The 27387-nt window shown below is 43.7% G+C and overlaps 1 protein-coding gene across 2 annotated transcripts; it reads left to right on the top strand.

Moving 5' to 3' along the window:
* Window positions 1-1409: 1409 nt before the first annotated feature.
* Window positions 1410-25830, top strand: hepacam2 (HEPACAM family member 2). 2 transcript variants are annotated; one of them, XM_064979833.1, is made up of 9 exons: window positions 1410-1584; window positions 13022-13378; window positions 14482-14766; window positions 18119-18418; window positions 19460-19585; window positions 23690-23711; window positions 23822-23856; window positions 24261-24334; window positions 24755-25830. In XM_064979833.1, exons 1-9 carry the CDS (start codon window positions 1518-1520, stop codon window positions 24887-24889), a joined length of 1401 nt encoding a protein of 466 aa, XP_064835905.1. In that variant the 5' UTR covers window positions 1410-1517; the 3' UTR covers window positions 24890-25830. The 2 variants fall into 2 exon arrangements, with proteins under 2 accessions (XP_064835905.1, XP_064835904.1); XM_064979832.1 differs by having other exon boundaries at window positions 13019-13378.
* Window positions 25831-27387: the final 1557 nt, after the last annotated feature.

The raw sequence follows: 27387 nt of genomic DNA, 5'->3' as shown, positions 1-27387 counted from the left end.
TTGATACATCCAGCAATTGGATCTCTTCAGGTCTAATGGAAAAGGCAAAGAATGTATCAACATAAACAATATACAGTTTCTTCTATATGAATTCAAAACTTGATTTACTTCTGTAAACATAGTGTCAGACCTGAAGGACTTTAGCTGTAGAATAACGATACAATGTCTCCATCTAGAGGGTCATACAACACTTGCAGGAACACTGGGGAAAGAGGCTGTTTTATTTGTAGCGGAAGGAGCATACCATTACAACATTCCTAGAATAGACCAATCAGCTTATCAATGCTTGTTATTTTTATATTTACTGATGATTTTGAGAAACAAAGTTGGACAACTAGCATTACACTGGGATGATCTCTATGTATCTGTGGCTTCCAATTTGGTTCTTCGTTAATTAGCTTCTATGAATGTAAAAAGATAGTATAGCTAATAAAATTAATGATTTGTTTGTTTGTCTTTCTGTTGCTCAACATTTTTATGAATGGGTCACAAATCACATAGAACCTTTCACTACATGCACTACACTACATTCAGTTGTCACAATAGCGCCTACACTTAGCGACTCCACGGTGTGACACAATGACACTGTCTGTAAAAAATGACATTTTTTGGGACATTGTCATGTGGTCTCTCTCTCTCCCTCCTGTTTTCTCTCCCTCTCTCTCTCTCTTTCTCCCCCCCCTCTCTCTCTCCTGTTCTCTCTCTCTCTCTCCTGTTCTCTCTCTCTCTCTCCTGTTCTCTCTCTCTCTCTCTCTCTCTCTCTCTCTCCTGTTCTCTCTCTCTCTCTCTCTCTCTCTCTCTCTCTCTCTCCTGTTCTCTCTCTCTCTCCTGTTCTCTCTCCTGTTCTCTCTCTCTCTCTCTCTCTCTCTCTCTCTCTCTCTCTCTCTCTCTCTCTCCCTGTGTGTGTGTGTGTGTATCACTCCTTTGATATTTCAGAGTGTATAAATGTCTGCCTATGAGTCTGCCTGTAACAGTATGTGTCTGTTGGCTATAAATACTTATTTTAAGCATCCTTCTGCATTGTCCTCCTCTGTCTATATTCACAACCTAAATGACATGCTCAACCTTTACCACTGCAGCTCCCTCTCTCTCTGTGTCTCTAAGCCTGTATCTAAGCTAACAGCCACGTGTCTTTTACTAGCACTGATTTAGCTGTTAGCCGGTTTTACTTGCAATGACTATGATATGTGGTTTTCTTACTTACTTTATTTTAAGTCCCGCTGGATAAGTGTCTGCTAAGTGATTAAAATGTAATGCCTGTATTTCACTGAGCCTGAGGACCACAGTGGAGGGTGGAGGCCAAGTGTTTCCTGTGCCTGCCAGGTGTAGGCTACCTCTCCACACTCAAGTCACGTGGGAGGGGCCTGGGCTGCTGGCTGGCTTGCTCTTCTTATTTCCCTGGCAAATGTTGTCACCACCAGTTCAGTTCCCCTCCCTCCCTCATACCTCCCTCCCTTACTGTCACAGTCTCTTTCCAGAGCAGACTACTAACTCCTCAGAGGATATAAGATACACTAATGGAGGGCCTTGGAATAAGGACCTTTATCGCTCTGTGCCTCTACACTGCACTACTTACTCTCTCAGGTAAGAGGAAGAAGAAACATACGGTGTGTGTCTCGTGTCACTGTGGTCACCTTGTTGGGGATACCAGTGCAGAAAGCTGAAGAGCGGGGGATCTTTAGTGGTGTGTCTGAGTATTGGGAATGTCGGATGAAACAGTTATGGTTCATTTTGTTATCTGGGCGTATCTGGTGATTGGTCCATTGCTGACATCTCAGCAATGTTAATTGAATGTCATTTCAAGAGAAATTCATTAAATGTTTTGAAAGTGCAACTAAAAGTTAGGGCCCACATGAACATTGCCCATTATCTTTCATTGGTTAAATCATGATCGAGCCATTAGACTGTATTTGATTTGATCAGTTATTACGCGCATAATAGAATGGTACTGTTTAACCCTTGTGTAGTCTTAACATTCTGTATACTCCCCTTGTGTAGTCTTAACATTCTGTATACTCCCCTTGTGTAGTCTTAACATTCTGTATACTCCCCTTGTATGGTCTTAACATTCTGTATACTCCCCTTGTGTAGTCTTAACATTCTGTATACTCCCCTTGTGTAGTCTTAACATTCTGTATACTCCCCTTGTGTAGTCTTAACATTCTGTATACTCCCCTTGTGTAGTCTTAACATTCTGTATACTCCCCTTGTGTAGTCTTAACATTATGTATACTCCCCTTGTGTAGTCTTAACATTCTGTATACTCCCCTTGTGTAGTCTTAACATTCTGTATACTCCCCTTGTGTAGTCTTAACATTCTGTATACTCCCCTTGTGTGGTCTTAACATTCTGTATACTCCCCTTGTGTAGTCTTAACATTATGTATACTCCCCTTGTGTAGTCTTAACATTCTGTATACTCCCCTTGTGTAGTCTTAACATTCTGTATACTCCCCTTGTGTAGTCTTAACATTCTGTATACTCCCCTTGTCCTAAGGGTTAAAAATGACCCGCCTTCACTAAACACCTAAAATAAAGTAGCTTAATTTAATTTTAAATCCCAAATCTATTTTTCATGAAGAAACAACCTGTCATTCATCACAAACTTTGTGAATATCTGGGTTTTCCCTCTTCACAATGCAGAAAGACATTTAATCAGTTGACACCACTCATTTTTATTACACACCTGTCATAATTGTTTTCTTTACTAAAGTAGAGGTTTAGTATTACTTTATTATTATTGCTAAAGATACTGCATAGGTGTAAACATGCATTTTTTTAGCAAGAGACACCACTTGTATAGCCTAAGAAAGTAGCAGAAATGTGCAGAAAGTAGTTTTGAATGCATTTTATTGAAGGAAAACAATAACAGTCTTGAACATTTTTGGCAAAATAGTGATATATTCTTATATACTGTACAATGAGGAATTCAACCACAAAATACTAGTCTTCTCCCATTGTTTTAACCATTGCCCCCACCCACAAGGTGTATAAACTACAACAGTAAATAAGAATAAAATAAGATAATAGATACAAAACAAAAATGTGAAGAACATACATCAATCAACTCAAATTAGCACATGTAGGACAGTATGCAAGTGTGTGTGCATGGACTTTGCAGATGTATTTCTCACATGTGCAGCATATAGTATTTATTTTACAGTCCTTCTTTGGGGGGGGCAGAATTGGCATCTCCTCCTCTTGCCTGCCCCAGCAACAAGCTTCATGTGGAACAGGACAAGATTCAGCCCCCTGAACAGCTTTCACAAGCGCTGCAGAAGCTGCTGTGCGGGGGAGGCGCTGCCTTCTTTGAATGTGTGAGGTTACAAGTGCCTTTCCCAGCTGCTCCAAGAACAATCACCTCTTGTTCCTCTTATCAGGCATCCAGGTAGGGTTGATCTTGTTCCATATCATGAAGGCATTGTATGAGGACACTTCAATGATGTTATGGAAGATGACCAGGGGACATCCTCCTGCAGCTCTAAGTTCCAATCACCTTGTCCAGGTTGTCCACGCCTCCTTTGTTGTGGTTGTAGTCCAGGATGTTGGCCGGATTCCTGTCCTCACGATCACTGATCTCAGCTGTTTTGTGCAGTGTGCTCAGGAGGACCACATTCTTGTTCCTCTTTGGGAGGTAAGAAACTAGAGTGCTGGTGGGGGTGAAGGCAAACTTTGATGAGAAGGCCTCTCTCCCCCTTGTTGTGAGGAGTGCAGGGGGGAGCTCAGGCTTGTTCTTTCTAACTGTGCCAACCATTGTGATCTTCCTCTTCAGGAGCTGCTGGCTGAGTTCAATCAGTAGCACACATAATCTAAATGTCTCATTGTGTGAGTGTGTGTGTGTCTTTGTGGTTTATGTGGTGTGTAAATTATTTTAGAACTGCCTGGTCAAAAATGACCCTAAGACAATCTTTGTACCCTAGTGGTGTACAGCTGTCATGGAAATATGAACAAAGGCAATGTTTCACTTTTTCTAATATTGGGGTTTCTAGGCTTTTAAACATAGTGGTGGGTCATATTAACCCATAAGACAATACAAAGATGAATCATAGTGTAAAAGGGCAGGAATACTCTTATGCATGTGTGTTCATGCATGTCAGTATTGGTCCGTGTTGAGTCTATGGAAATCAGACATCTACGTAAACATATCTGACCAAATTACATGGGATTTCAGTTCTGGGTTAAGTTGTTGCTACGCTGTTATGTCACATTGCAGTAGCTACCAATATTTATGATCTGATTCCCATGTTTCATATACTTTATGCTGGCTTTTAATGGTTGTAACAAGGGGTTTTTAGCATTTTTATTTCTGGTTCAGACAGTCAGACTTTAGACAGAAGATGGAGGAAAGACACCTGGAAAGAGTTCATCAACCACGCCTCTTCTGACTCAGCTTGTCACGAGATGGGACCAGAAATAGAACCGGGCATTTCTATCACACTGATCCATTTCTTTCCTGAAGTCTCCCAAAATGGCATTTCTTTTTCACTCTAGGCCCCCGTTATTTGGCAATTATTTATTATGATGGGTCAGTCCATCTTGCATTTGCCAGTATTGCCCGATGGCCAATCCTTCCCTGCTGATCATAATAGATGTCCAACAAATCTCTCATGACTAGATAAGCTCACCACCGATGTCCTAACACAACAATGGAGCTCACTTCTAAGAATGTGTTCGTATCATAGCTCACTTCTAAGAAGGTGTTCGTATTGGAGCTCACATCTAAGAATGTGTTCGTATTGGAGCTCACTTCTAAGAATGTGTTCGTATTGGAGCTCACTTCTAAGAATGTGTTCGTATTGGAGCTCACTTCTAACAATGTGTTCGTATTGGAGCTCACTTCTAAGAATGTGTTCGTATCGGAGCTCACTTCTAAGAATGTGTTCATATCATAGCTCACTTCTAAGAATGTGTTCGTATTGGAGCTCACTTCTAAGAATGTGTTCGTATCATAGCTCACTTCTAAGAATGTGTTCGTATTGGAGCTCACTTCTAAGAATGTGTTCGTATTGGAGCTCACTTCTAAGAATGTGTTCGTATTGGAGCTCACTTCTAAGAATGTGTTCGTATTGGAGCTCACTTCTAAGAATGTGTTCATATCGGAGCTCACTTCTAAGAATGTGTTCGTATCATAGCTCACTTCTAAGAATGTGTTCGTATTGGAGCTCACTTCTAAAAATGTGTTCGTATTGGAGCTCACTTCTAAGAATGTGTTCGTATCGGAGCTCACTTCTAAGAATGTGTTCGTATCATAGCTCACTTCTAAGAATGTGTTCGTATTGGAGCTCACTTCTAAGAATGTGTTCGTATCATAGCTCACTTCTAAGAATGTGTTCGTATTGGAGCTCACTTCTAAGAAGGTGTTCGTATTGGAGCTCACTTCTAAGAATGTGTTCGTATTGGAGCTCACTTCTAAGAATGTGTTCGTATCGGAGCTCACTTCTAAGAATGTGTTCGTATCGGAGCTCACTTCTAAGAATGTGTTCGCATTGGAGCTCACTTCTAAGAATGTGTTCGTATTGGAGCTCACTTCTAAGAATGTGTTTGTAATCACTTGAGGGGTCTTGTTTATGTAATCAAGGAAGCAGGAGGGGACACTTGAGGGTGGTGCATCAGTAGCATTCAGCTGGCCAATGGTGCTGCTGGCCTTTATTTTGGGACAACAGGCGGAGTGTGTGTTAATAATTATGTGTTTATAAGTGTGTATGTGTGTGCGCGTGTGTGTATGTGTGTGTGTGTGTGTGTGCGTGCATGCGTGCGTGCATGTGTGTTTGACAGTAAAGACATCCCCTCACCTTCTCAGAGTCCATTGCCTCAGTTATCTCCACTGTCACTGTCTCTTATCACCACAACAATCCCAGGCTTGTTTAGTGACAACAGTGGCAGCAGAGGGTTCAGCACACTGTCCTGCTTATTTAACAGACCTTCCCTGGCCTTATGCTGGAATACACAGCTCCGCTGATGGCCTAGCTAGCAGGCCACTTGGAGTGTGACATGGATGGGGGTAGGCCGTTTGTATTATTTAGGACATAACACCAGGCACACGGTTCATCTATTGTGATGAACAACAGTGGCAGTCAGCAGGGCCTGGACGTCCCCCGGGGGAACTGGACTGACTGGGGAGGATGGAGGGAGAGAGAGAGAGGGAGGAGGGATTGGAGGAGCGGGATAGAGGATGGAAGAGGAAGATGGAGGGGGGGAGGAAAGAGGGGGGATGCTTGGATAGAGAGAGAGAGAGGTAGGAGGAGGAGGGAGAGGGTGGGAAGGCGGAAGGAGAGAGGGGAGAGGATGCAGGGAGAGAGAGAGGCAGAAGAAGGGAGAGGGGAAGGGAGAGGGTGGGAAGGAGGAAGGAGAGAGGGGAGAGAATGCAGGGAGATAGAGAGACAGAAGAAGGGAGAGGGGGAGGGAGAGGGTGGGAAGGAGGAAGGAGAGAGGGGAGAGGATGCAGGGAGATAGAGAGGCAGAAGAAGGGAGAGGGGGAGGGAGAGGGTGGGAAGGAGGAAGGAGAGAGGGGAGAGGATGCAGGTAGATAGAGAGGCAGAAGAAGGGAGAGGGGGAGGGAGAGGGTGGGAAGGAGGAAGGAGAGAGGGGAGAGGATGCAGGGAGATAGAGAGGCAGAAGAAGGGAGAGGGGGAGGGAGAGGGTGGGAAGGAGGAAGGAGATAGGGGAGAGGATGCAGGTAGATAGAGAGGCAGAAGAAGGGAGAGGGGGAGGGAGATAGAACATAGAGGGCATTGAAAAAGAAAGGGAGAGAAAGTGATAGGGGAGCGGGGAGAGCGACAGAGAAAGAGGTAGAGAGAGAAGGTGTGGGGGGTTTAACCTGTGGACAGCCAACCTGCCTGCTGTTGTTTAATCTGAGCTGGCAACACAAGACACACATCACCTACTCCTTCTTAATTCTAATCCTAATTTAGCCGTTGAACATCAGTGTGCAATTCTCAGTGGCTAAATCATACAGCTTAAAGATGTTCGCTTTAATACCTGCTAGTAGTAATATGATAGGCTTGTAAATGTCTCACAATTACGTATGAATTGGGTTTCAGGGCAGAGGTCTGGATAAAGTAAACGGAATGAATGAATTTATAGCATGACACAGATGTGTCAATCATGATGATGATATCGCAGACTCTTTCTGCTTTACGAAGCTCAGCAGGAGGATGAGTCTGCACGTGGTGTAAAATAGACTGCTATGGATTTCAATTTTATGTTCATGAAAAGCTCATTCATTTGTATGTGTGTTCAGGGACTGTATTTATAAAGCATCTTGGAGTGCTGTAGGAGTCCTGATGTAGGTAGTAGAAGTCTTGATCTAGGTAGTAGGAGTCCTGATCTAGGTAGTAGGAGTCCTGATCTAGGTAGTAGGAGTCCTGATCTAGGTAGCAGGAGTGCTGATCTAGGTAGTAGGAGTGCTGATCTAGGTAGTAGAAGTGCTGATCTAGGTAGTAGGAGTGCTGATCTAGGTAGTAGGAGTCCTGATCTAGGTAGTAGGAGTCCTGATCTAGGTAGTAGGAGTCCTGATCTAGGTAGCAGGAGTGCTGATCTAGGTAGTAGGAGTGCTGATCTAGGTAGTAGAAGTGCTGATCTAGGTAGTAGGAGTGCTGATCTAGGTAGTACGAGTGCTGATCTAGGTAGTAGAAGTGCTGATCTAGGTAGTAGAAGTGCTGATCTAGGTAGTAGGAGTGCTGATCTAGGTAGTACGAGTGCTGATCTAGGTAGTACGAGTGCTGATCTAGGTAGTAGAAGTGCTGATCTAGGTAGTAGGAGTGCTGATCTAGGTAGTACGAGTGCTGATCTAGGTAGTAGAAGTGCTGATCTAGGTAGTAGGAGTCCTGATCTAGGTAGCAGGAGTGCTGATCTAGGTAGTAGAAGTGCTGATCTAGGTAGTAGGAGTCCTGATCTAGGTAGTAGGAGTCCTGATCTAGGTAGTAGGAGTCCTGATCTAGGTAGTAGGAGACCTGATCTAGGTAGTAGGAGTCCTGATCTAGGTAGTAGGAGTCCTGATCTAGGTAGTAGGAGACCTGATCTAGGTAGTAGGAGTCCTGATCTAGGTAGTAGGAGTCCTGATCTAGGTAGTAGGAGACCTGATCTAGGGAGTAGGAGTCCTGATCTAGGTAGTAGGAGACCTGATCTAGGTAGTAGGAGTCTTGATCTAGGTAGTAGGAGACCTGATCTAGGTAGTAGGAGTCCTGATCTAGGTAGTAGGAGTCCTGATCTAGGTAGTAGGAGTCTTGATCTAGGTAGTAGGAGTCCTGATCTAGGTAGTAGGAGTCCTGATCTAGGTAGTAGGAGTCCTGATCTAGGTAATAGGAGTCCTGATCTAGGTAGTAGGAGACCTGATCTAGGTAGTAGGAGACCTGATCTAGGTAGTAGGAGTCCTGATCTAGGTAGTAGGAGTCCTGATCTAGGTAGTAGGAGTCCTGATCTAGGTAGTAGGAGTCCTGATCTAGGTAGTAGGAGTCCTGATCTAGGTAGTAGGAGTCCTGATCTAGGTAGTAGGAGTCCTGATTTAGGTAGTAGGAGTCTTGATCTAGGTAATAGGAGTCCTGATCTAGGTAGTAGGAGACCTGATCTAGGTAGTAGGAGTCCTGATCTAGGTAGTAGGAGTCTTGATCTAGGTTGTAGGAGTCCTGATCTAGTTAGTAGGAGTCCTGATCTAGGTAGTAGGAGACCTGATCTAGGTAGTAGGAGTGCTGATCTAGGTAGTAGGAGACCTGATCTAGGTAGTAGGAGTCCTGATCTAGGTAGTAGGAGTCCTGATCTAGGTAGTGGGAGTCCTGATCTAGGTAGTAGGAGTCCTGATCTAGGTAGTAGGAGTGCTGATCTAGGTAGTAGGAGTCCTGATCTAGGTAGTAGGAGTCCTGATCTAGGTAGTAGGAGTCCTGATCTAGGTAGTAGGAGTCCTGATCTAGGTAGTAGGAGTCCTGATCTAGGTAGTAGGAGTCCTGATCTAGGTAGTAGGAGTGCTGATCTAGGTAGTAGGAGTGCTGATCTAGGGAGTAGGAGTCCTGATCAAGGTAGTAGGATTGCTGATCTAGGTATGAGTCCTGATCTAGGTAGTAGAAGTCCTGATCTAGGTAGTGGGAGTCCTGATCTAGGTAGTGGGAGTCCTGATCTAGGTAGTGGGAGTCCTGATCTAGGTAGTGGGAGTCCTGATCTAGGTAATAGGAGTCCTGATCTAGGTAGTAGGAGTCCTGATCTAGGTAGTGGGAGTCCTGATCTAGGTAATAGGAGTCCTGATCTAGGTAGTAGGAGTCCTGATCTAGGTAGTGGGAGTCCTGATCTAGGTAGTGGGAGTCCTGATCTAGGTAATAGGAGTCCTGATCTAGGTAGTAGGAGTCCTGATCTAGGTAGTGGGAGTCCTGATCTAGGTAGTGGGAGTCCTGATCTAGGTAATAGGAGTCCTGATCTAGGTAGTAGGAGTCCTGATCTAGGTAGTGGGAGTCCTGATCTAGGTAGTGGGAGTCCTGATCTAGGTAGTAGGAGTCCTGATCTAGGTAGTAGGAGTCCTGATCTAGGTAGTGGGAGTCCTGATCTAGGTAGTAGGAGTCCTGATCTAGGTAGTGGGAGTCCTGATCTAGGTAGTGGGAGTCCTGATCTAGGTAGTAGGAGTGTTGATCTAGGTAGTAGGAGTGCTGATCTAGGTAGTAGGAGTGCTGATCTAGGTAGTAGGAGTGCTGATCTAGGTAGTAGGAGTGCTGATCTAGGTAGTAGGAGTGCTGATCTAGGTAGTAGGAGTGTTGATCTAGGTAGTAGGAGTGCTGATCTAGGTAGTAGGAGTGCTGATCTAGGTAGTGGGAGTCCTGATCTAGGTAGTGGGAGTCCTGATCTAGGTAGTAGGAGTGTTGATCTAGGTAGTAGGAGTGCTGATCTAGGTAGTAGGAGTGCTGATCTAGGTAGTAGGAGTGCTGATCTAGGTAGTAGGAGTGCTGATCTAGGTAGTAGGAGTGCTGATCTAGGTAGTAGGAGTGTTGATCTAGGTAGTAGGAGTGCTGATCTAGGTAGTAGGAGTGCTGATCTAATGTTCTGTCTCACCCCTTCCTCCCCTCTTCTATAATGCTCTGTCTCACCCCTTCCTCCCCTCCTCTATAATGTTCTGTCTCACCCCTTCCTCCCCTCTTCTATAATGCTCTGTCTCACCCCTTCCTTCCCTCTTCTATAATGTTCTCTCACCCCTTCCTTCCCTCCTCTATAATGCTCTGTCTCACCCCTTCCTTCCCTCTTCTATAATGTTCTCTCACCCCTTCCTTCCCTCCTCTATAATGTTCTGTCTCACCCCTTCCTCCCCTCTTCTATAATGTTCTGTCTCACCCCTTCCTTCCCTCTTCTATAATGCTCTGTCTCACCCCTTCCTTCCCTCCTCTATAATGCTCTGTCTCACCCCTTCCTTCCCTCTTCTTTAATTATCGGTCTCACCCCTTCCTTCCCTCCTCTATAATGTTCTGTCTCACCCCTTCCTTCCCTCCTCTATAATGCTCTGTCTCACCCCTTCCTCCCCTCTTCTATAATGCTCTGTCTCACCCCTTCCTTCCCTCTTCTATAATGTTCTCTCACCCCTTCCTTCCCTCCTCTATAATGCTCTGTCTCACCCCTTCCTTCCCTCTTCTATAATGTTCTCTCACCCCTTCCTTCCCTCCTCTATAATGTTCTGTCTCACCCCTTCCTCCCCTCTTCTATAATGTTCTGTCTCACCCCTTCCTTCCCTCTTCTATAATGCTCTGTCTCACCCCTTCCTTCCCTCCTCTATAATGCTCTGTCTCACCCCTTCCTTCCCTCTTCTTTAATTATCGGTCTCACCCCTTCCTTCCCTCCTCTATAATGTTCTGTCTCACCCCTTCCTTCCCTCCTCTATAATGCTCTGTCTCACCCCTTCCTCCCCTCTTCTATAATGCTCTGTCTCACCCCTTCCTCCCCTCTTCTATAATGTTCTGTCTCACCCCTTCCTTCCCTCTTCTATAATGTTCTGTCTCACCCCTTCCTTCCCTCTTCTATAATGCTCTGTCTCACCCCTTCCTTCCCTCCTCTATAATGTTCTGTCTCACCCCTTCCTTCCCTCCTCTATAATGTTCTGTCTCACCCCTTCCTTCCCTCTTCTATAATGTTCTGTCTCACCCCTTCCTTCCCTCTTCTATAATGCTCTGTCTCACCCCTTCCTTCCCTCCTCTATAATGTTCTGTCTCACCCCTTCCTTCCCTCTTCTATAATGTTCTGTCTCACCCCTTCCTTCCCTCTTCTATAATGCTCTGTCTCACCCCTTCCTTCCCTCCTCTATAATGCTCTGTCTCACCCCTTCCTTCCCTCCTCTATAATGCTCTGTCTCACCCCTTCCTTCCCTCCTCTATAATGTTCTGTCTCACCCCTTCCTTCCCTCTTCTATAATGTTCTGTCTCACCCCTTCCTTCCCTCTTCTATAATGCTCTGTCTCACCCCTTCCTTCCCTCTTCTATAATGCTCTGTCTCACCCCTTCCTTCCCTCTTCTTTAATTATCGGTCTCACCCCTTCCTTCCCTCCTCTATAATGTTCTGTCTCACCCCTTCCTTCCCTCTTCTATAATGTTCTGTCTCACCCCTTCCTCCCCTCTTCTATAATGTTCTGTCTCACCCCTTCCTTCCCTCTTCTTTAATTATCGGTCTCACCCCTTCCTCCCCTCCTCTATAATGCTCTGTCTCACCCCTTCCTTCCCTCTTCTTTAATTATCGGTCTCACCCCTTCCTTCCCTCTTCTATAATGTTCTGTCTCACCCCTTCCTCCCCTCTTCTATAATGCTCTGTCTCACCCCTTCCTCCCCTCTTCTATAATGTTCTGTCTCACCCCTTCCTCCCCTCCTCTATAATGTTCTGTCTCACCCCTTCCTCCCCTCTTCTATAATGTTCTGTCTCACCCCTTCCTCCCCTCCTCTATAATGTTCTGTCTCACCCCTTCCTTCCCTCTTCTATAATGCTCTGTCTCACCCCTTCCTTCCCTCCTCTATAATGTTCTGTCTCACCCCTTCCTTCCCTCCTCTATAATGCTCTGTCTCACCCCTTCCTTCCCTCTTCTTTAATTATCGGTCTCACCCCTTCCTTCCCTCTTCTATAATGTTCTGTCTCACCCCTTCCTCCCCTCCTCTATAATGCTCTGTCTCACCCCTTCCTCCCCTCTTCTATAATGTTCTGTCTCACCCCTTCCTCCCCTCCTCTATAATGCTCTGTCTCACCCCTTCCTCCCCTCTTCTATAATGTTCTGTCTCACCCCTTCCTCCCCTCTTCTATAATGCTCTGTCTCACCCCTTCCTTCCCTCTTCTATAATGCTCTGTCTCACCCCTTCCTTCCCTCTTCTATAATGCTCTGTCTCACCCCTTCCTTCCCTCTTCTATAATGCTCTGTCTCACCCCTTCCTTCCCTCTTCTATAATGCTCTGTCTCACCCCTTCCTCCCCTCTTCTATAATGCTCTGTCTCACCCCTTCCTTCCCTCTTCTATAATGCTCTGTCTCACCCCTTCCTTCCCTCTTCTATAATGCTCTGTCTCACCCCTTCCTCCCCTCTTCTATAATGCTCTGTCTCACCCCTTCCTTCCCTCTTCTATAATGCTCTGTCTCACCCCTTCCTTCCCTCTTCTATAATGCTCTGTCTCACCCCTTCCTTCCCTCTTCTATAATGCTCTGTCTCACCCCTTCCTTCCCTCTTCTATAATGCTCTGTCTCACCCCTTCCTCCCCTCTTCTATAATGCTCTGTCTCACCCCTTCCTTCCCTCTTCTATAATGCTCTGTCTCACCCCTTCCTTCCCTCCTCTATAATGTTCTGTCTCACCCCTTCCTTCCCTCTTCTATAATGTTCTGTCTCACCCCTTCCTCCCCTCTTCTATAATGTTCTGTCTCACCCCTTCCTCCCCTCCTCTATAATGCTCTGTCTCACCCCTTCCTCCCCTCCTCTATAATGCTCTGTCTCACCCCTTCCTCCCCTCTTCTATAATGTTCTGTCTCACCCCTTCCTCCCCTCTTCTATAATGCTCTGTCTCACCCCTTCCTTCCCTCCATCCTCAGAAGTAAACTCAGAGATCGTCCATATTCCGTCTGTGCTCTATGGCGTCAAAGGGAAGTCCCTCCTCCTCTCCGTGGAGACTTATTTCCGATTGGAGGACGTTGAGATCCAGGGCAGCTGGTACCAGACCCGGCCGGGGGGCCCCAAAACCCTGCTGGTGACCTTCCACAACCACACCGCCATCATGCTGGCCTCGATGAGACACAGGAAGCGCTACTTTTTCCAGCCCCCCAACGCCTCTCTGCTGATCCCCAGGCTGGACGAGGCGGCGGAGGGGGACTATCATCTGGACCTGGACATTCACTTCCCCCAGAGTCAGGAGCTCGTCAGGGCCGAGAGGACCGTCCACGTCACCGTCGATGGTGAGTAAGTGGAAACCAGAGAATCTTATCTGTCAGACTGTATTTATTACAGACAGATTTATTAAAGCAATATAAATATATACATATTCAGAGGGTAAGAAATATATTTATTTTAGCCTTTTAAAATCACATCAAATCAAATTGTATTCGTCACATGCGCCGAAACAACTGGTGTAGACCTTACTGTGAAATACTTACTTTACAAGCCCTTAACCAACAACGCAGTTCAAGAAATAGAGTTAAGAAAATATTTACTAAATAAAATAAAATAAAAAATAAAATAAAAAGGAACACAATAAAATAACAATAACAGGGCTGTATATACAGGGCAACGTGTGTTAGTGGATTAGAGAGCGTTATGGCATTCACAATGTCATAATATGTAGTGCTCTAATATACTGTATGTACTCATTCAGTAACTAGGTTCCTTCAGTAACTAGGTTCCTTCAGTAACTAGGTTCATTTAGTAACTAGGTTCCTACAGTAACTAGGTTCCTTCAGTAACTAGGTTCATTCAGTAACTAGGTTCCTACAGTAACTAGGTTCCTACAGTAACTAGGTTCCTTCAGTAACTAGGTTCCTACAGTAACTAGGTTCCTTCAGTAACTAGGTTCCTTCAGTAGCTAGGTTCCTTCAGTAACTAGGTTCCTACAGTAACTAGGTTCCTTCAGTAACTAGGCTCCTACAGCAACTAGCTTCCTACAGTAACTAGGTTCCTTCAGTAACTAGGTTCCTTCAGTAACTAGGTTCCTTCAGTAACTAGGTTCCTACAGTAACTCGGTTCCTTCAGTAACTAGGTTGCTTCAGTAACTAGGTTCCTACAGTAACTAGGTTCCTACAGTAACTAGGTTCCTTCAGTAACTAGGTTCCTTCAGTAACTAGGTTCCTTCAGTAACTAGGTTCCTACAGTAACTAGGTTCCTTCAGTAACTAGGCTCCTACAGCAACTAGCTTCCTACAGTAACTAGGTTACTTCAGCAACTAGCTTCCTACAGTAACTTGGTTAATTAAGTAACTTGAAAGATATGTACTTTTGTGGCTTGCTTGGCTGCGCTTAATATGTGCCTATCATCATCTTACTGTTTCGTCTCTCCCCTTCTCCAGTACCTGTGTCCATTCCAGTTATCCAGAAGACACCATCTTCTACAGTTGTTGAGGACAAGGAGAACGTGACATGGACCTGTCGGGTGGAGAACGGAACCAGGGTCCAGTACCAGTGGCTGAGGAACAACATGCCCCTGGATGTTAGCGATCGCCATCAGTTTTCCCAGGACAACTCTACTCTGGTGATAAGCCCTGTGAGGAAGAAGGACATTGGACAGTACCGCTGCCTGGCCAGGAACCACATCAGCCAGAAACAGAGCCACACCCTGGACCTCAGTGTCTTCTGTAAGTACTGTCTATAACAGCACATTACTTTAGTTCTGTCTAAAACAGCACATTACTGTAGTTCTGTCTATAACAGCGCGTTACTGTAGTTCTGTCTATAACAGCATATTACTGTAGGTCTGTCTAAAACAGAACATTACTGTAGTTCTGTCTATAACAGCACATTACTGTAGTTCTGTCTAAAACAGCACATTACTGTAGTTCTGTCTATAACAGCACATTACTGTAGTTCTGTCTATAACAGCACATTACTGTAGTCATGTCTATAACAGCACATTACTGTAGTTCTGTCTATAACAGCACGTTACTGTAGTTCTGTCTATAACAGCATATTACTGTAGTTCTGTCTATAACAGCACATTACTGTAGTTCTGTCTATAACAGCACATTACTGTAGTTCTGTCTATAACAGCACATTACTGTAGTTCTGTCTATAACAGCGCGTTAATGTAGTTTTGTCTTTAACAGAACATCGCTGTAGGTCTGTCTATAACAGAACATTACTGTAGTTCTGTCTATAACAGCACATTACTGTAGTTCTGTCTATAACAGCGCGTTAATGTAGTTCTGTCTTTAACAGCACATTACTGTAGTTCTGTCTATAACAGAACATCGCTGTAGGTCTGTCTATAACAGCACATTACGGTAGTTCTGTCTATAACAGCACATTACTGTAGTTCTGTCTATAACAGCACATTACTGTAGTTCTGTCTATTACTGCACGTTATACATGACATTTTTGGTCATTTAGCAGATACTCTTATCCAGAGCGACTTACAGGAGCAATTCAGGTTCAGTGCCATGCTCAAGGGCACAGCAACAGATTTGTTTCACCTAGTCGGCTCGGGGATTCAAACTAGCAACCTTTCAATTACCTGCCCAACAGTCTTAACCACTAGGCTACTTGCCACCACTATAAAAATGTTGTACAAATGTCTCAGACATACAAATACTTCACAGACAACTACGTCTCATACAACTACGTCTCATAAAACTACTTCAAAGACAACTATGTCTCATACAACTACGTCTCATACAACTACGTCTCATACAACATGGGTCACAATAGAACATCATGTTTGCTATTCATGAGCTAGTCAATGCAGAACACATGTAAAAATGAATAAAAGTCTGGGGAAAGAACTTAATTACTCAACTTCCCGCACTGTATTTTCCACATTTTACAGAAGTATAAATACTTCCATCCTCCTGGCCTTTTATGAGTAATACCAGTATGGAAATTCAAACCATAAGAGAGCTCAGTGAGGTCTGAAAACAGAAGTGACTGAAATTTGCATGGGAGTCTGACAGAGGCCCACTGTTCTGTGGCAATACTATCATGTCAGTACTGCAGTATCGCTATCGGGCCTCCGTTAGGTTAAGGAAACCAGGCTGGTTGTGGCAGGTTTGGAGGTTAGCCGACGTGGAAGGATACTGTTGACATATGTTCAGACATTAACCCATTCTACAGTTGAAAACAAGACAAAACATGTTGTAATAGGACAATTTAATGTCCAATTATGCTAAATGCATTTGCTAATGGTTGTATGTTGAGATGTAGTCAGAGGGAAGATATTTACTAGATGGAACTTCTTTGCCTTAACATCTTATCTTTTTTAGATAAATATATTTTATTTAGGATTTTAGACAATAGACCATAGACAAAAGATAACAGACAACTGAACATTTCACAGACAGGGATCCACTAAAGTTGTGCAGCTGTCTAAGGCACTGTATCTCAATGCTTGAGGCATCATTGCAGACACCCTGGTTCAAATCCAGGCTGTATCACAACTGGCTGTGATTGGGAATCCCATAGGGTGGTGTGGCCCAATTTGCCCAGCGTCGTCTGGATTTGGCTGGTGTAGGCCGGCATTGTAAATAAGAACTTGTTCTTAACAGACTTGACTAGTTAAATATTGGTGGTGCTTCAGAGATGGTTGTCCTTCTGGAAGGTTCTCCCCCATCTCCACAAAGTATCTCTGGAGCTCTGTCAGAGTGACCATCGGGTTCTTGGTCAAGGCCCTTCTTCCCCGATTGCTCAGTTTGGCCGGGTGGGCAGCTCTAGGAAGAGTCTTGGTGGTTCCAAACTTCTTCCATTAAGAATGATGGAGGCCACTGTTCTTGGTGACCTTCAACGCTGCAGAAATGGGTTGGTACCCTTTCCCAGATCTGTGCCTCGTCACAATCCTGTCTCAGAGCTCTACTGACAATTCCTTTGACCTCATGGCTTGGTTTTTGCTCTGACTTGCACTGTCAACTGTGGGACCTTATATAGACAGATGTGTGCCTTTCCAAATCATGTCCAATCAATTGAATTTACCACAGGTAGACTCCAATCAAGTTGTAGAAACATCTCAATGATGATCAATGGAAACAGGATGCACCTGAGCTCAATTTTCGAGTCTCATAGCAAAAAGTCTGAGTAATTATGTAAATAAGGTATTTCTGTTTTTATATTTTGAATACATTTGCAAAATTTTTGAAAACTTGTTTTTGCTTTGTCGTTATGCGGTATAGTGTGTAGATTGCTGAGGATTTTCATTTATTTACTCCATTTTAGAATAAGGCTGTAACGTAACAAAATGTGGAAAAGGTCAAGGGATCTGAATACTTTCTGAAGGCACTGTATGTCTTGTAACCTGATTTGTAGTGGTGAAGAGCCCAATGCTGCCTCACAATAGGATGACATGTTTGGTCATTTAATGACATTCTGAATACATATGTATCTTTTTTAGAATTCTAATTTTTTTACCCCTTTTTCTCCCCAATTTCGTGGTATCATATTGGTAGTTATAGTCTTGTCCCATCGCTGCAACTCCCGTACGGAGGGGCGAAGGTCGAGAGCCATGTGTCCTCCGTAACATGACCCTGCCAAGCCGCACTGCTTCTTGAGACACTGTTCGCTCAATCCAGAAGCCAGCCGCACCATTGTGTCAGAGGAAACACTTTACAATTGGTGAAGGCGTCAGCGTGCATGCACCTGGCCCGCCACAGGAGTCGCTAGAGTGCGATGGGACAAGGACATCCCGGCCGGCCAATCTCTCCCCTAACCCGGACGCCACTGTGCCGATTGTGCGCCGCCTCATGGGTCTCCTGGTCGCGGCCAGATGCACACAGCCCGGGATCGAACCCGGGTCTGTAGTGACGCCTCAAGCACTGTAAGGCAGTGCCTCAGACTGCTGCGTCATTTAGGAGGCCCTGACATTCTGAATTATTTTTTGAATTAATTTATCCTAGCTGCCAAAGGATCCTAGCTTTCCACAGTCCCAATAGAGCTTGAAGTCGACCATAAAACTATGTTCCCAGAGGGCCGATTTGTGACAATATGAACCACTCTAATATCTCCCAGATGGCCCCTACAACCTGGCTGTGAAGTCTGACCATGGTCTGCGAACTGGGGAGGTCTTCACAGTGAACCCTGGTGAGCTGGTGTTCTTCGACTGCCAGGCCGACTCCAACCCTCCCAACAGCTGTATGTGGATCTCTAAAACCAACAACTCAACTGAGGTCATCACTGTGGGACTGCGCCTGGAGGTCACCTCCTACAAGCTGGCCCAGGCCGAGGAGTTCCTGTGCAGGGCGTTTAACAATGTGACCCAGAAGCAGGACGAGACCCAGTTCACCCTGGTGGTGGCCAGCCTGGGGACAGGTGGGTAGAGCTGGCCTGGGGTGCTGGAGGGAGCGTAGGAGGGACTGGGAACACACACACACAGCCCTGGGGTGCTGGCATAGCGTAGGTGGAACTGGGAATCAGGTCTGAGTACACACTGTGCACATTATCATACCATAAGGTACCAAGGTGAAGACCTATATTTGTAACCTACGTAGTTTATAAAGTATGACTTTTCTAAATATGAGCAGCAACCTTGCTTGCTGAGAGTCCAATTTAAAGGTACATTTAGAAGAGAGTCAGTTAATCCACCCACACAAGGTGAATCATAAATATTGTATTTCTCCTTAGTTGCCAAGTACCGGTCACTCTGGCCTGTGTAAAAGTCCACTGGCTCTAAGGGAGAGTAAACAGAGAAAAATAACAGCTGGTCTTATTGTTGACCATGTTTTACTGCATGTGTGGAGTTTCTATGTGTAGGTGGTTTCAGTCTCCAAATTGAAAAAGATACACATAATCTTGGCTACTGTATAGCAAATAACGCTGTAAATATATATATCCTATTAAGAATGATCTAAAATGTCGATGAACAAACTAAACACACTAACTGTCCACCAGGTCTGGGATGACAGGTTTACTCTCACCTTCGACTCTTCTCAAATTTGTACAATTTAGTCACTAAACCACCAGGGCCAGTTTCCCAGTCCCAGATTATGCCTATTCTGTGACTAACAACCATTCTCAATAGATATTCTCCATTGAAAGAGCTTCTTAGTCCAGGACTGGGCTTGATCTGTGTCAGGGAAACCGGCCCTGATTAAAGTTTTGAAATTTGACTCTGACTGTAACAATACTAACTTTATTTATAGAGTGTTTTTCAATGGCAGGTTAACAAAATGCTTCTCAAAATTAATAAAAGGACTACAGAAGATACAGAGACAGAAAAATTGAGAAGGAAAACAAAATAGCTTTATAAAATCATAAATTAGAAGATAGTTTTAGAAAAGTGGATTTTGAGGAGCAGTTTTAAAAGAGGCACTGATTCTGCAAGAGTTTATGGTTGTTCTCTTTCATTTGTAGGAAAGGAGAGATATGTCCAGGAGAGCAGATCATTCTCTCCTCTGGCTGCCATCACTCTGTCCTGTCTGTTCATTAGCTGTATGTTACTGGTCTACTTCAGAAGGAGCTGTCATCATCCCAAGAGAGGTAAATGTTATGGTTATCTTCATAATGACTTAGGATGATAGCAGCAACTGTAAACACAGTAGAAACTAGACACTACTGTAGGCACTAGACACTACTGTAGGCACTAGACACTATTGTACAAACTAGACACTACAGTAGACACTAGACACTACTGTAAAAACTAGACACTACAGTAGACACTAGACACTACTGTAGAAACTAGACACTACAGTAGACACTAAACACTGCTGTAGGCACTAGACACGACTGTAGAAACTAGACACTACAGTAGACACTATAGAGACTACGTAGACACTAGACACTACGGTTAACACTAGATATTACTGTAGACACGAGACACTACTGTAAATACTAGACACTACTGTTGACAACAGACATTACTATAGACACTACAGTAGACACTAGACACTACAGTAGACACTAGACACTACAGTAGACACTACAGACACTACTATAGACACTAGACACGACAGTAGACACTACAGACACTACAGTAAACACTACAGTAGACACTACAGACACTACAGTAAACACTGCAGACACTACAGTAGACACTACAGACACTACTGTAGACACTAGACACCACAGTAGACACTACAGACACTACTGTAGACACTACAGACACTACAGTAGACACTACAGACACTACTGTAGACACTAGACACTACAGTAGACACTACAGACACTACTCTAGACACTAGACACTACAGTAAACACTACAGACACTACTGTAGACACTAGACACTACAGTAGACACTACAGACACTACAGTAAACACTACAGACACTACTGTAGACACTAGACACCACAGTAGACACTACAGGCACTACTGTAGACACTAAACACTACAGTAAACACTACAGACACTACTGTAGACACTAGACACTACAGTAGACACTACAGACACTACAGTAGACACTAGACACTACAGTAGACACTACAGACACTACTGTAGACACTAGACACCACAGTAGACACTATAGACACTACTGTAGACACTACTGTAGACACTAGACACTACAGTAAACACTACATACACTACTGTAGACACTAGACACTACAGTAGACACTACAGACACTACTATAGACACTAGACATGACAGTAGACACTACAGACACTACTGTAGACACTAGACACTACAGTAGACACCAGACACGACAGTAGACACTACAGTAGACACTACAGACACTACTGTAGACACTAGACACTACTGTAGACACTAGACACTACAGTAGACACCAGACACGACAGTAGACACTACTGTAGACACTAGACACAACAGTAGACACCAGACACGACAGTAGACACTACGTAGACACTACAGACACTACTGTAGACACTAGACACTACTGTAGACACTAGACACTACAGTAGACACCAGACACGACAGTAGACACTACTGTAGACACTAGACACAACAGTAGACACCAGACACGACAGTAGACACTACAGTAGACACTACAGACACTACTGTAGACACTATGCACTACAGTAGACACCAAACACGACAGTAGACACTACGTAGACACTAGACACTACTGTAGACACTAGACACTACAGTAGACACTACAGACACTACTATAGACACTAGACATGACAGTAGACACTACAGACACTACTGTAGACACTAGACACTACAGTAGACACCAAACACGACAGTAGACACTACAGACACTACTGTAGACACTAGACACTACTGTAGACACTAGACACTACTGTAGACACTAGACACAACAGTAGACACCAGACACGACAGTAGACACTACAGTAGACACTACAGACACTACTGTAGACACTAGACACTACAGTAGACACCAAACATGACAGTAGACACTACAGTAGACACTACAGACACTACTGTAGACACTAGACACTACTGTAGACACTAGACACTACTGTAGACACTAGACACAACAGTAGACACCAGACACGACAGTAGACACTACAGTAGACACTACAGACACTACTGTAGACACTAGACACTACAGTAGACACCAAACATGACAGTAGACACTACAGTAGACACTACAGACAATACTGTAGACACTAGACACTACAGTAGACACCAGACACGACAGTAGACACTACTGTAGACACTAGACACTACAGTAGACACCAGACACGACAGTAGACACTACAGTAGACACTACAGACACTACTGTAGACACTAGACACTACAGTAGACACTACAGACACTACTATAGACACTAGACATGACAGTAGACAATACAGACACTACTGTAGAAACTAGACACTACAGTAGACACCAGACACGACAGTAGACACTACAGTAGACACTACAGACACTACTGTAGACACTAGACACTACAGTAGACACTACAGACACTACTGTAGACACTAGACACTACAGTAGACACCAAACACGACAGTAGACACTACAGTAGACACTACAGACACTACTGTAGACACTAGACACTACAGTAGACACCAAACACGACAGTAGACACTACAGTAGACACTACAGACACTACTGTAGACACTAGACACTACAGTAGACACCAAACACGACAGTAGACACTACAGTAGACACTACAGACACTACTGTAGACACTAGACACTACAGTAGACACCAGACACGACAGTAGACACTACAGTAGACACTACAGACACTACAGTTGAGACTAAACATTACTGTAGACACTAGACACTGTTGTAAATACTAGACACTATTGTTGACAACAGGTCCCTAACCAACAGTGCAATTTTTAAGTAAAAAACAGGTATTAGGTGAACAATAGATAAGTAAATAAATAAAAACTACAGTTTAAAGACAGTGAAAAATAACAGCATCAATCAATCATTCAAATGTATTTATAAAGCCCTTCTTACATCAGCTGATGTCACAAATTGTTGTACAGAAACCCAGCCTTAAACCCTAAACAGCAAGCAATGCAGGTGTAGAAGCATGGTGGCTAGGAAAAACTCCCTAGAAAGGCCAGAACCTAGGAAGAAACCTAGAGAGGAACCAGGCTATGAGGGGTGGCCAGTCCTCTTCTGGCTGTGCCGGGTGGAGATTATAACAGAACATGGCCAAGATGTTCAAATGTTCATAGATGACCAGCAGGGTAAAAAACAATAATCACAGTGGTTGTAGAGGGTACAACAGGTCAGCACCTCGGGAGTAAATGTCAGTTGGCTTTTCATAGCCGATCATTCAGCGCATCTCTACCACTCTTGCTGTCTCTAGAGAGTTTAAAACAGCAGGTCTGGTACAGGTAGCACGCCCGGTGAACAGGTCAGGGTTCCATAGCTGCAGGCAAAACAGTTGAAACTGGAGCAGCAGCACGGCGGACTGGGGACAGCAAGGCGTCATCAGGCCAGGTAGTCCTGAGGCATGGTCCTAGGGCTATCCATCAGAAAGATGGATAGAAAGAAAGAAAGAAGAGAAAGAAAGAGAATTAGAGAGAAAAAAAGAAAGAGAATTAGAGAGAGCATACTTAAATAGACACTACCGTAGACACTAGACACTACAGTAAACACTACAGCAGACACTAGACACTATAGTAGACACTAGACACTAAAGTAGACACTACAGTAGAAACTAGGCACCACTGTAGACACTTGACACTATTGTAAATACTAGACAATGTAGTAGACACAAGACATTACAATAAATACTAGACCTTACTGTAGACACTAAACACTACTGTAGACACTACTGTAGACACTAGACACTACTGTAAACACTAGACACTATAGTAGAAACTAGACACTACAGTAGACACTAGACAATATTGTAGACAATAGACACTGCAGTAGACACTAGACACTACTGTAGACACTACAGACACTACAGTAGACACTAGACACCACAGTAGACACTGCTATAGATACTAGACACTAGACACTACACTAGACACTAGACACTACTGTAGACACTATACACTACAATAGACAAGATACACTACAGTAGACACTAGGCACTACAGTAGACACTACTGTGGATACTAGACACTACTGTAGACACTATACACTACAATAGACACTACAGCATTCAACTTAAAAAAGCCTGAAATCTTGCCTGTAGGGTAAAATACAAATAGTTGTTGTTATTATTAAAACCTCTACTGTTCCTTTTGCAGTTCTCATGAACATCTATAACAGGTAAGACCATTACTGATCAGTGCTTACACATGAATAAAGATAACCTTTGTCTAGGTAGCCTACCTACAGTAAATGGGTTTAATTAAAATGACTTTGCCTCTCCTATGCAGACCTTTGACAGAACAGAGACGCCCACACCGTTCGGGTAAGTTTCCCCTCTGCACCTGCAATGTTTACCTTATACCCTCTCGTTCCTGCCTGTTGTTAGGCAGTGTCGTGTACATAGCTCTAGACAAACAATACTCCTCATAAACCCTTCACTAACATAGAACAATTACAGTAATCATACTTGTTTGTCTTATGCAGGCGTATTAGCACATGAACTCGGTTGCTGATCTCTTCAAGTTTCAGTTGGATCTGTCTGTGCTTTAGTGAACTGAGTTCAATACATTTAACTATGGTGGGGCGGTATTCAGTTTTCCCCAAACCAAAAGTGACATGTCCTAAATAAAATAACCTACTAGGAAGGAACAAGAAACAGGAAGTAAATAGAGAGGACACTACATTGACACCAAAAAGTCTATCGGGTGAACTACATTTTACTTGCAGGTCATGAGGATGCAACGGAAGACTTTGGCATCTATGAGTTTGTCTCTATACCAGGGAAAATGGAATCTACACAGGTATGTTGTATGTCTTGCAACAATGCAGCTTGGTACAATTGGCCTAGTTTTCTGTAGGAACATCTCTTTGATATTGTAGTGAGCCTCATTAATTAATGAGCCCACACTAGGCTACCTAGCGTGTGACAGGGAGCCTAGCGATTAAGAGCGTTGGCCTAGTAACCAAAAATTTGCTGGTTCAAAACCACGAGCTGACTAGGCAAGGCACTTAAACCTAACTACTCCTGTAAATCTCTATGGATAAGAGTGTCTGCTAAATGATTAAAATGTGAATGTGCAACCTCCTCATAAGGTTAACTGTATTGGAGGAATGCTTAACGTGTTTCCCTTTCACACATGTGACCCGGGTTCTACTCCTACTCCCTCCATTTGCTATAACATATAGTGTCCCTGAATGTGTTGTTTGTTTTCCTTTCCCAGGCATCCAGCAGATCTCTGGCACACCTAGAGTCTGTCCAGGATTTGCATACCACCATCTATGATGTCATCAGGCACATCCCTGAAACTCCCACGCTGGCTACCCAGAGTCTGCTGGGAAAGCAGTGTGAAGGTTAACCAGAGTATCCCAAATTGCATCCCAAATTGAACTCTATTTCTCTATATATTTATGTATATATTCCGAGTTTCGCAGCGGTCTAAGGCATTGCATCTCAGTGCTAGAGGCGACACTACAGACCCTGGTTTGATCCCGGGCTGTATCACAACTGGCTGTGATCGGGAGTCCCATTGGGGAGGGTTTGGCCGGGGTAGGCCGTCATTGTAAAAGAAGATTTGTTCTTATCCTACTTGCCTAGTTAAATAAAGATTAAATAAAAATACAAAATGTATGCACTACTAGGGGGCGGCAAGTAGTACACAATATAGTGACGCCTGTTAAGAGCATTGGGCCAATAACTGAAAGGTTGCTGGGTTGAATCCCCAAGCTCAATAATCTGCAATGTACCATTGAGCAAGGCACGTAAGCCTCTGGCACAGTTTCAACATCCTACTTAACATTTTCTAATAATTATTTAAATTTAAAGAACAAGAGCTCAAAAATATTTCTGTTCTCTCTTCAAATTGTATATTTATTCAATGTGCTCTTTCAAGCTGCCTCTGGAAGTGGGCAAGAATATTTGGATGAAGGAATTATCACATTGCATGTGAGATGTAAGTCGCTCTGGATAAGAGCGTCTGCTAAATGACTTAAATGTAAATGTAATACTGTCTGATGGAGGTGTTGTATAACATTATTTTTCAGCATGTAAATACAACATCTGCTCTACACTGTACTTACTTCATTGTTTTGAAAGAAATGACATTTTATTTGAGTGAATATGTTATGAGTCCTATCCTCCTGTCTTTCCTAAACGGAGCTATTTTGTTGATCTTGACATTGCCAAGTACACTCCCCCGGAGTGTGAAATGTCACATGTGTTGTTGCCTGTCTGCAGAGGATTGTACAGTTTCCACTTACAGATATGCACTTTTTGTATTTGAATAAAGATTTATAACAATTTGACTAGCTTGATTCAATAATTAACTATATGATAAATGTTTTCTGCCTCCCATAACGTCTTAAATGAATAACTTTAGTGATGTGAGATGTGTTGTGAACGGTTGTCCGTTATTCTGGTGGTGAATGCAGCGCTATTTAGTTGTGTCACTGGTCTGATCAGGTCTCGTCTGTTCTAGTTTGTTCTGGTCTGTTCTGATTTGGTGAGAAAGAGGGAACGACAGAAGGAGAGTTCAGCGTGTGGTACTGTGCCTTCCACCTGCTCCTGCTGACTCCTAGTCACGAATAGTCTGTGTATGTGTGTGTGTGGGAGGGAGGTTGAGTGGAGAGTGAGTGAGTGAATCTTAATTTAGATGCATGACTCGAGCAAAAACAGACCAACTGCAAGAATACCATCAGCTGTGTCAAATGTGTTAGTTTATCCCCAAAATATGCTGGAGAGTTGGTCCTAGATAAAACTGATACTACTTTCCTTATTGTGGAAACACTGGGAGGATTTACATTTTGAGCCTGACCGTGTGCAAAGTATTGACCAAATGCATTCAGCATTTAGAGTGTATTTTATGATGTCGGCTCCTGGTAGGGAGACCATCTGTCTCTCTCTATGTTTTACGGGAGGTTCCACTCTATTCAGCTGCATGACAAACAACACTGATGCCTGGAGGCAGCACCTCTCCGCGCCTTCATTTGACAGGGAAATAGCCAGTGGTGTCATTAAGCAGGAGCAGGAACTAGACTAGGTTACTCCCTGTGTTGTTTTAAACCAGGCTGTACTCCACCAGGTAGTAGGCCCAGTGTTTGGTGCTTGAGATGACACCATCCTTAGTTTATGAAACAAAACCATTTGGGATGAAGTTAATTAAATAGCAATGTAAGATGTGTTATAATACCCCCCTCAAGTAACCCCATGATTTTTTAAACATTAGGGTTCCTCGCTATGCACATGGCAATTACATTACTATTCTATTTAATTCATTTTAGGAAGATGGGCTACATGATCAACAATTTTCTACATTATGGGATAGGCCACACACACACTCTTTCCATAGGACGGGACCTTATCACTTACAGTAGTAGAGTATCCCACTACTGCCATCTATTGTTCTGAGATGAAGTTGCAGGAGACACCTTGAACTAAAACCTATATACCTGCTTTACAATTTTGAAAAATAAAACCACAGGAAAGGGGAAGGGCGATACCTAGTCAGTTGTCCAACTGAATGTATTCAACTGAAATGTGTCTTCCGCATTTAACCCAACTCATCTGAATCAGAGAGGTGCGGGGGGCTGCCATAATCGACATCCACATCTTCGATGCCCGGGGAACAGGAATGGAGACATGATAGTATAAGTGGCTTTCATAAATTTAAATGGCCTGATTCCAATAAAGGGTTTATTACATGTATATTTTTTATGAATCTGTGGGTAGCATTAACTTTAACTCTGCTGGGACTACATTCAATAAACAACACAATAGAAATGTTTTGGGGACAAACATTTCATTTGTAAAGGACAAGTGGAACATTTTAAAAAAATGGATAAAACTACATATTTTACT

This window comes from Oncorhynchus masou, chromosome 12, assembly GCF_036934945.1.
Source record: "Oncorhynchus masou masou isolate Uvic2021 chromosome 12, UVic_Omas_1.1, whole genome shotgun sequence".
Taxonomy (NCBI): domain Eukaryota; kingdom Metazoa; phylum Chordata; class Actinopteri; order Salmoniformes; family Salmonidae; genus Oncorhynchus; species Oncorhynchus masou.
Note: the sequence above shows the minus strand (reverse complement) of the source record. Positions and strands in the feature narration are given on the sequence as shown.